This window comes from Pelobates fuscus, chromosome 10 (genome assembly GCF_036172605.1).
Source record: "Pelobates fuscus isolate aPelFus1 chromosome 10, aPelFus1.pri, whole genome shotgun sequence".
Classification (NCBI taxonomy): Eukaryota; Metazoa; Chordata; class Amphibia; order Anura; family Pelobatidae; genus Pelobates; species Pelobates fuscus.
In genome coordinates, this window is record NC_086326.1 from 54,567,895 (window position 1) to 54,578,448 (window position 10,554).

At 39.4% G+C, this 10,554-nt stretch overlaps 1 protein-coding gene across 2 annotated transcripts; it reads left to right on the forward strand.

The window, feature by feature from the left end:
* The first annotated feature begins 3,661 nt into the window (after positions 1-3,661).
* On the forward strand, positions 3,662-8,966 carry LOC134575115 (zinc finger CCCH domain-containing protein 4-like). 2 transcript variants are annotated; one of them, XM_063434288.1, is made up of 6 exons: positions 3,662-3,798; positions 5,205-5,423; positions 6,405-6,479; positions 6,618-6,884; positions 8,250-8,507; positions 8,538-8,966. In XM_063434288.1, the coding sequence occupies exons 1-6, from the start codon at positions 3,738-3,740 to the stop codon at positions 8,855-8,857; spliced, it is 1,200 nt and encodes a 399-aa protein (XP_063290358.1). In that variant the 5' UTR covers positions 3,662-3,737; the 3' UTR covers positions 8,858-8,966. The 2 variants fall into 2 exon arrangements, with proteins under 2 accessions (XP_063290358.1, XP_063290357.1); XM_063434287.1 differs by having other exon boundaries at positions 3,663-3,798; positions 8,250-8,966.
* Positions 8,967-10,554: the final 1,588 nt, after the last annotated feature.

Below are 10,554 nucleotides of genomic sequence, written 5' to 3' on the forward strand. Positions count from 1 at the left end.
GTGTAGTTAAGGGACAGAGGGGTTGTTGTGATATGTTGAATGGTGGATGAAGAACTGTGAGAGACAGGGGAATATGGAATTAAGGGGAGAGATTAGAAGGTGGATTTTCTGGGTAGAGAGAGTAATGTGGGATTGGAAGGGGAGGTTGAGAGGGGAAACATAAAAGTAAATATATTTTTTCACATATTTTTCTATATCATAATCATTTATTATAGTTATGACAACTAATTTAGTGAAATAACAATGAAAACTTTGCAAGAATTCAAGTAAGTCCATTTTCCAATTAACTTTATGGTTTACTGCAATATATCATTTGAATTTGTGTCTCTGAGTACATAGAAAACTTCTGACCTGCAATCAACTGTTGTAAAAATGATAGTTTCGTTTTAATTCCCCTTCAGTGTACCCTTGAATAAATATTAAGAATTTGTTATGGTATCACCTGAGATAGGAGGCGATGATACATAGATAAATAAAGGTATAAACCCTGGGATAGGTAAAAGAAACTCTTCCACCAGCCAGAGGCACAGGCTAGGGGAGACCAATAACCATATCCCTTGCTTAAAAGAGAGAGAGGTCACCTGGTTGCACTTGTATAGCAGGGGATAACCCTAATTACTAGAAATAGAAAAGGGGGGAGAACAATATCCAAGACACCTACTCCAAATGGAGGTAGGTGTATTAGTGCAACCTAAAATAGATTAGTAGCAAAAAAAGCCAAAAATATTTCAAACCTTTATTACTCATTTAGGCATAGCGCTACCATCTCTAATAAGGGGTCCTAAATAGGAACAAATATCTACACACCAGGTATAAGGGAATCAGCCCTAGGAGACAGATGAAGCGTTCCACTTAAGAGGGATACCCTATTTTTTTAGGTAGAAACTAATAAGAGGTGATAGGGGACACAAGAAGGGGGGTAGTCTGTATCTTTCCCAGAAAGAAAACAACTCCTAGACTTCAGTCAATTTAAGGTTAGTAAATAGATATCAGAGACAAACAGAAAACAACTCACCAAATAATTATGATAATCACTGCTCGGTTCCCACCATAACCACCATACCCAATAGAGTATATAACCTTATCTGTCCCTAATACCTCGGCACCGCACGAAGCTAGTGCCTAACTGAACCAAAAACCCTGTAAAAGTAACTCAAAAGCAAGGTGACGTGCTACCTAACAAGTGATAAAGTGCATAATTAAAATTAAAAAATAAATTGAACCCCTGAACAACAGCCCCAAAGAACCGATATGTTTAATTAATAAATAAATAAATAAATAAATACTGTATGTTAATGAATTAGAAAGGTCATTTGAAGGGAAGAGAAGGGAAGAGATTTACTAAACCTGAGATAGAAAAGGTTCATGAAAACGTGCAATCTGATTATTGTAAATGTTATGGAAACAACAGTGTATTAAATATAAAATAATTATGGGTGATAATTGCCATGAACTTTTTCATAATATAACTAAAAGATAAGAGCATGCACTAAGTCAGCCACTACTTCAAGTGGATCACAGTCATTTTAGTTCTACAAATTCTACAAATGTCACATTGCAGTATAAACTAATATAGTTATATAGATATATAAACCTTTTATAATTTTTGACATTTGTTTATAATATGTGTTTGCACGTCATGTTCTGCATCTCTTGAAATACTAATGTAATATTATAAACCCTACCATCTAACATCTTAGTTCAAGAGATAAAATTCTAATATACCTTTAAATGACCATATTTAAATATACCTTACTTTTTACCCTGCACTGTGTAGCCTGTGGTTCTATACTTCTTTTCTATATGTATGATGGAACATTATATTATACTGCAATGCACGTTTCACTACATACCACAAATACAGATGCAATGTAATATGTAGTCTTAACCTATAGTATCATGATTATTAAAGAAAATTATCTGTGACAAAAGGGTGAAATAGTTTGGATCATATTAATCCCATAACACAGAAGACGCATTTGGATACTCTAAGACAAGCATGTCAAACTCAAAGACTAAGACGGGCCAAATAAACAAATTTTAAGTTTATGTGTGCTGGGGGAAAAAAAAGAGTTCGACCTAGACCAAAACAAACTAAAATAATTTGTGTCATTCTCATGCAAACAATATGTAATCCTGGGTACATACATATATAATTTACTCAAAAGCTTCACTTACTATGCCTCCCAACCTAATACACAGCCTCCCACGGCACGCTCTCAATCTAATACACTGGCCCCACTCACACCACTCTAATTTAATACACTGCCCCCCCACCACTCTAATACACTGCCCACTCCCACCACTCTAATGTAATACACTGCCCCCACTCCCACCACTCTAATTTTATACACTGCCCACTCCCACCACTCTAATTTAATAGTAGCGCCGCCGGCAACCGCCAGATATGACTCCATATGACTCCGGCGGATGGAGTGGAAGAATGTTTTGTACTCTTGTGGCCGCCAGCCGCAGGAGCATGCGATATGCCGCGGCCCACGGGAGGTGCACAGCACAAAGCGGCCCCAGGGCTGCGACTTACCAGTAAATTTCACGGTATCCCGGTAGGTGAGTCCGGCCCTGGGCCACAAAGATACTTAATGTGGGCCACGTGTTTGACATTCTTGCTCTAAGAAGTGAACTACAATGTCCAATGGTCAGCGGCATTTTCAATTATATTCTGTGAAAAAAATATTTTTCAGCAATTCATATAAATATTAAGTTGCAAAAGATTTCTGATAAGAAATTTACTAGAGCCTGACTTGCTCTTTACTAACTAATTAATACATGGCATCACATTATGGATCATGCTGAATATTGAATTGTTACCAAAATGTTCCATAAAAATGAAATAAAAAAAATACAAAATCTTGCAACTGCTATGTGTAGGACTGTTCTGGGAGATTAATTTAATTCAGAGTAGATGTCTTTTAATTATATGTGTGGCACACAATCAGTTGGTATGCTTTTACATTTACAAAATTATAAACTGGCTCCAAGAGCCCAGAGCTCCTTTCTGTGAGTTTTGTGTGTGATGGTTGAGCGCAGTGTGTGTGAGTGTGTTGTGTGAGAGTGTATAGTGGGTGCTGTGTATGACGGATGCTGAAACCTCTAAGGGGGGAGTCTGAGAGTTCACAAAACATTATGTGTGTAAAAGTCTAAATATTGTGTGGGGGCTATGTAGTTTGGTATCTGTGTTGGGGGAGATTTTTATCATTTGCCCCACTTTTTCCCGTCCCTAGCCCCTCCATTTTTCTTATACTGCGTTAAACATTTAACTACATTTAACTACAGCCTGGGCTGCATGTTTTCAGCAGTTATTTATTTAGCTTTTTATTGTTTTAGAAAGTGTATATGAATATGTCTATACGTATACAACATAAGAAGAAAATGCAGTTGACCTATGGACACACAAAGAACACCTTTAATTGCATGTTTTTTTAAAATCTGCCCTTGATGACATTTGATGACATGACGCCAGATGACATTTAGATTCATATCGATGCTGCATATCACGTTGCACAGATAACCATAACAGCTAAATTAAAAGATTAGAAATAATCCCATTTGAATTTAGAATCTTTGAACCACAATAATTTGATAATATATAATTTGTACATATTGTAGCTGGCACAGACATTCTTAAGTTTGGTATAAATAAAAGCTCTTTGGCTGAGAATTCTGAGCAGAACCCTCTTCTCCATTCTCACTCACTGGTCCTTGTGGTCCTTGGCATTATGAAGATTGAAATTCTCTGTGGGCTGCTGTTCATTGCAGTAGCCTGTGTTCTCGCAGAAGGTAAGACATTAGGCTTTCTAATTAAATTAAGGAAATAATAAGTTTCCTTAAGCAAATTAAATCCTAGTTCTAGTTTAATATTCTAGGTATTTTTTAACACATGAATAAATTCCAGCTCATAAAGGTTTCTCATGGCGCAGTATTTGCCCATGAGCAGAAAAGAGCTTATTGGGCCTGGTGACTTATAGTCAGAGAACACTAAAAAGTCATACCTCCCCAGTGTTTTGTATCTGGTGCAGGGCCAGTGCGAGACTATTTTGCGCCCCAGGCTAGACCAGCTATTTTCTCCTCAACTCCTTTGTGTGTCTCTTTTTCCGCTTCCTCAGCAGCTCTGTGTGTCCCCCACAGCAACTTAGTGAGTCTCTTTATCCCCAAGCCCCCCTGTGTGTCTTTTTGTACCTCCAAGCCCCTGTGTGTCTCTTTGTTATCACAAACCCCTTTGTGTGTATCTTTTTTCTCATCCTTAGCCCCTCTATGTGCCTCTTCCCCTCTCTTAACTCTGTGTGCCTCTCCCGCTCCCCCAACCCTCTGTGTGCCTTCCTCCCCTCAGCCCTCTGTGTTCCTCTACCCCCTTAGCTTTGTGTGCCCCTCACCCTCTCCCCTATGCCAGCATACTTCCTTCTCTTTACAGTGATGTCAAGCACCGACCATGGTAGAAAGGCTCCTGTACCCTCTATCTGGTCTGACAGGAAGCAGTTCAGTGCTCTCAGTGAGCACTTCCTGTGAGACCGGGTAGATACAGAAGCACCTTTATTGTGGTCTGCAGCTTGGTCACACTGCATGCTGTGACTGGCAGGAAGGGAGTGCTATGCTGTGCACTCTCCTCCTGCTGGTAACCCAGAGACTGCAACCCCAGGACCAATGCTCCCTAGGGGGCTGCCTAATCTACCTAGTGGTTACGCTGGCCCTGATCTGGAAGAGTTGATGTAGTAACAAAACTCACTTTCTTTATTTATAAGATTGCACATATCCTATGCTAATCTCTCTATTCAGTCTATTAATCTCAATATGTCCATTTTACAAGCCCTACAGCTCTCTACTCCTCTCTTTCACTAATTACAAACTCTGAATCCTCTCCTTAGCACTCACTTGCTAACTCCTCTCCTTCCCATCTTACTAGCAGGCAGAAGCTCCTGGTATGTAACCTGGGAAAGCAAAAAAGGTGGATGTAGTGAGTGTAGCAGAAAGGGGGCATGACATATTGTTAGAGAGAAAAACAAAGCTAGGGCATTCGCCCAGTGTGCAAAATAAAAGTATCACAGAGCAAGTGCATGTAAAGGGAAAAAAAAACAGAAGATGGAAGTTCTCCTTATGTAAACTGCTGTTTTAAAATGTCAATCTATAATCGTCCATAATCTAAAACAACGTAAGTTGGGTTTTAAGTGTGCTACTGTTGTTGCTTTCAGAATCTGATAATGCTGAAAATGAAGAAAAGGGAATGTGTCCGTCAGATTTTTTCAAAAAGTATCCAGAGGCACGAAAATGCCACAGAAGTAAAAATGGAAAGCGTCGCCATTTCCCAGATTTCAGTAAAATGCCTAACTGTGGTGCCAACGGAACCTGCGAGGGCAACCTGATGTGCTGCAGCTCACCCTGTGGTATGAAGTGTATGAAGCCAATGTTTGGTAAGTTAACTCCTTAAATATACATCTCATTAAAGAAATGTGGACACTAATTTTACAAATTACAATTTGCCATCTTTAATGCTTAATTTCTTACTTTTTATACATTCAGTGATATGTGGCTTTTAATCCATTCTCACTTGGCAAATGGGTTCAGAGCCACTTGGCCTACAACATTTACTTGGTCTACAAACTCCAAGGTATTGAGATAAGATTTAATCCAACACCCACAACAATGAAGGTGTGAGAAGTTGTCTTTTGTTATGAGTGTATCGTAACTTTAAGCTAATGTATTATCTAGCACAAGTAAAAATACACAGGCATCATAATGTGGGTTGCAGAATAAGACATTTTATTGTGGTCCAAAGGACAATATAAAGATACAACGTGTCGGCCATAAGGCCTTAGTCATGTATCAATGTATTAACATTTTGGCCGTAATTCTGAAACGTTGTATCTTTATTTTGTCCTTTGGACCATACATGGTCTTATCCTGCACCCTACATTGTGATGCCTGTTGATTTCTACTTGTGATTGATATTGGTGGCTTGTTGACCTTCACCACAGAGCTCCAGTGTACCCATAGACTTATGTGCAGCACACCACCATTCTATTTGATTTATTATCTAAGATCACAGCGACCTGCAAAGCACGAGCCGACAACAAGTATAATCCAATGTCGAAGTGATTACTATCCACTGTGTTATTAAAGTATATGAGGATATTAAAGATGAAGCAGATACAATGCCTACAGTGTCCCGTTAAGGTGTAGAATAACAAAAAACTTTTTTTTTGTACAATCTCAACAAAATGGGGCATTAAAAAAATACAGAATATTAGTTAGACAAAAATTGCACACATTTTGTGTCCAGTCCTAGAGTATGCCTTTTAGACAGCGATTGATAACATTTATTCTAGGTTTTTTGGGCCCCGTATAAATGCCTTTATAAGTGGACTATCACTTTTTATTTCTTTTGTTTTTAGATAAGGATGCCAAAAGACTGGCTGAACAAAAGGATGAAAACAATACAAGTGCAGAATCAGCTGAACACGAAGAAGGTATGTGTGTAAATGTACAAACGGGAGGCTTTACATGTGAGTGAGAAGCTTTAAATCAGGAAGGCATTAGCAAGGACAGCCCATTGACAAATGTGGAAATGCTTATTGCTAATAAACTGACTTTCCTTGATCCATCAGAAATCACTGAGACTGACAAGAAAATCGGAATGTGCCCTTTCAAATATATGAAAACTCACCCAGAAGTTAAAAAAAGGATGAAAGAGGAGCTAAAGAAGAGTGGTGGCTTTGCAAGACATGAAGGTTGCACACAGGGAGAGAATTGTCCAGCAATGCACTTCCCTAACTTCACCAAGATGGCGGACTGCAATGAAGATGGAGACTGTGGCAATAACATGAGATGTTGCAAAACTCCGTGTGGGAAGAAATGCATGAAGGCGATATCTAGTAAGTAGAAATCATATCATTTTTAAAATTGTTTCCATTTTTTTCAAATTTAATTTAAGCTAGATTCTTGTAAGATATATTATAATTTGTTTACAACACTACTTCAAAACAAAACAGGTGTGATATGATAATGCTTTGTCGGTTATATTTTTCTATCCTATTCTAAAATCTACTGTTTACAGTTTTTGCAGTCAGGTAGCTACCAGTAAGACAGTAATGCCTCGTTTACACTGAGCGGATCGGTTCGGTTCGGTACGGTTCGCTATTTTGGGTGTTTCCATTATGAAAGTAGTCCATACAAGCGAACCGTACCGATCCATTCAGGGTCCTGCTTCAGATGTAGGGCCATAGGAAATGGAACGGCTCGGTTAGGGTGGAGCTACTATACAATCCATTGATTGGTGGACAGGAAGAGCATTTTTTCTAAACCCTGCATGGCCCTGAAAGGTCTGACTTGCAGTAGAAACGCTCACCAGAATGGGCTGGTCCATTCTAAACCTTCCAAACTGTACCGACCCGAACCGATCCGCTCAGTGGAAACAAGGCATTAGTGGTGCTTGACCCCTTAGTTAGGTAGTAGTTCTTTGTTTATGTTAGGGAGTCGTTAGTCATTTTAGAACCCAGGTGCAAGGATGTGCACATTCTTGTATATACCTGTCCCACTCTAGTGAAGGACTAGAGTGCAACAGGTTGCCTGGAAATAAACAGGAACAGAGTGTAGAAGAAAAAGAAAACAGGTTGAGCTCTAAAATCAAAGTCATGAAACAGTCCACAGAAATTCTAAAACTGGATATTGTTCCCCTGTGTTAATTTAAGCCTCTTCTATGACCACACATTCTGCAGCATCAAACAAAGAGTTTGAGGCATCCGCATGTTCTGATGACACCAATCTATTGATGTAATCACTATTATTTTTTTACTTTGTAAATCCCTAAGTGTGATAGAAGATGTATCGTATTTGTCGGCAAGGAGGAGGGACAGGGAGGGGGGGTGTAGATAATGTTTAACTTGGTTATCCTGATTTTTTATGTTATCTCTGATATTCATGATGCATTGGTTTGTCTCTGGCTACTTTTTCTTAGGATTACATATCAACACCTTTGCATTAAACCTATATTATGAAGAACAGTTAACGTGTCTATTTCTCTTCATTTTTCCTTGTGAATGCTTGGTTTATACTTTGCTGATTGGATTATAATCTGTATGGACATGATTACTGTTTACATGATGTCAACTAAAGTAAATCAGCTTTATGACAGGCAGTTGGAGAAATTAAATAATTAAATAACCTGGATTAATAACCAATAATAGTTAAACATAACTATTATTTTTCATTTTATTAACCTTTTTTTTTCTTTCTTTCAGCGGATGAAGAGTTTTATGACCTTGTTAATTATCAAAAAAAGGATAACAGTGAACAAGAACTGGGTGAAAATAATGAAGAACAGAATCAAAAACAAGGCACGAGAAAAGGACGTGATGTGGGACACAAACATGGGAAGGGCCTTGGGCTACAGGAAAATCATGATAATGGTCAAAAAAGGGGGGGAAAGCATGGCAAGAAATGTGGAAAAGGAGAAGAGCGCAGTAGAGGTCAAGGAAAAGGAGAGGAACATGGTAAGGGTCATGGGAAAGGAGAGGAGCACGGTAGAGGTCATGGGAAAAAAAAGGAGCACAAGTGTCGTAAAGAAGGACATGTTGAATCATCTAATAATGGGAATAGTGAGGGTAATAGAGAGAAGCACGTTAGGCAAAAAAGGTCCTTTTTTGATCAAGGCGGATTTGGAGAGGAGGCACCCAGAGGAATGGAACATGGAATGCAAAATGGAGAAGAAGGGGAACAAGGACATGGGAAGGGAAAGTGTAAGGGAAAAGGAAGAGGAAAAGGGAAGGGGAAGGGGAAAGGGAAAGGTAAAGGAAAGGGAAGAGGGAAAGGCAGGGGTCAAGGTCAGTGTGGAGGAGAAGAACAATAAAATGCAATTACATTGAGTATGCATTTCATTGACTGTCAAGGCTCTATTACACACACCGAATGCTTCTTTGTAGAAAATTGACAAGCAATAAATATCAATAAAAACAAAATGGCTCTTTTTGTTGTTAATGGATACCCTATACAGCATTATACGTAGCCCTCTGAAACAAATAACTGCTCTATAATATGCAGATATTATCCATATTCACACACAATTGTTATACCATTATTTAAGAGATTTAATTAGTTATTCTTTACCGATTACTAGATTCACTTAGACAAGATTACTTATTTCTGGATACTTTAGTTTGACTTGTAAAAAAGCAGGCTACACTATTTAATGCATTTTATATCAGCACTTCTCCAGTAACAGCTTCACTGTACAAAATGATGTAATTCTCTATAAAATTATAAATTGCCTACAAACAGATATACTATTGAAACTAAGAACCCCTAAAGGACCAATGTTGGTGTATGTCATTATAACAATCCATTTCCTAAGGATTCTACACTGGAATTGAAATATTTACTCAATTAATTACTGTAGCATTCTTCCTTGCCTCTCTAAATATAGTAAAATCGTACTTGTATTCAAGTCTGCAGCAGCTGCCTCTGCCCCTGATCTGCCTGCTGTTTGCTGACATCATCAGAAGTGGTAGTCTGAGCCAATCACAATGCTTCCCCATAGGATTGGCTGAAACTATCAAGGAGGCAGATAAGGGGCAGAGCGAGCACAAGTCAAACACAGCCCTGGCCAATCAGCATTTCCTCCAGCCGGCTGGGAGGGATTGTGGTCAGGCATGTTGAACATGGTAACCTGATGAGGAAGGATGGTGTGCATCTTAACTTGATCGGGCTGGACATTTGCAATGTGGATCTTAAAACAGGGTTGGAGGCAGCGATGTCTGCCGCGGGCGCGATGCCGATCAGCGGCAGGAGATAGAATCAGCATCGCTGTGGCGGTTCTTCCTGGCCAGCACAGATACAAGGGATGTAAACGCCAAGGTGGCTTGGGGAGTCGCAGCCTGCCAGGAGCTGATGGCGTGAGGCAGGCTTCCCTGGACTCTTGGATAACAGATTAGAGCTGTCTATTGGAGAAACACCCCAACAGCTGACAGAGAAAGTTTGCTGGCATGGCTATGTTGTTATTAAATAAAGCTGTGGCCATTGCCCTTACCCAAAGTAATTCATGTCTCGTGTGTTTAATGGGCAACGGGTGATCGAGGTTTATGGTGCATCAGCAGTCCTGAGCACAAGTCAAACACAGCCCTGGCCAATCAGCATCACCTCACGGAGATGTATTGACTCAATGCATCTCTATGAGGAAAGTTCAGAGTCTCTATGCAGAGGGTGGAGACAACACACTGTGCAGCACTTCCCCAGGAAGCACCTCTAACAGCCATCTAAAGGGTGGCCAGTGGAGTTATCACTAGGCTGTAATGTTAATACTGCATTTTCTCTGAAAAGACAGTGCTTACAGCAAAAAGGCTGCAAAGAATGATTATACTCACTAGAACAAATACAATTAGCTGTAGTTGTTCTGGTGACTATAGTGTCCCTTTAATCCTGCAGCTGAGCACCTCCAACTGGCAGGCAGCATAGAAAAATCATACAGACAAGTAGGGAATTATTATTATTATTATTATTATTATTACTGGTATTTATATATCGCCAGCATATTCCTTAGTGCTTTACAAT

Coding starts and splice junctions, on each gene's coding strand:
- LOC134575115 (XM_063434287.1), top strand. CDS start 3,738: ATGAAGATTGAAATTCTCTGTGGGCTGCTGTTCATTGCAGTAGCCTGT. Junction 6,480..6,617: donor ATCAGCTGAACACGAAGAAG/GTATGTGTGTAA, acceptor TTGATCCATCAG/AAATCACTGAGACTGACAAG. Junction 6,885..8,249: donor ATGCATGAAGGCGATATCTA/GTAAGTAGAAAT, acceptor TCTTTCTTTCAG/CGGATGAAGAGTTTTATGAC.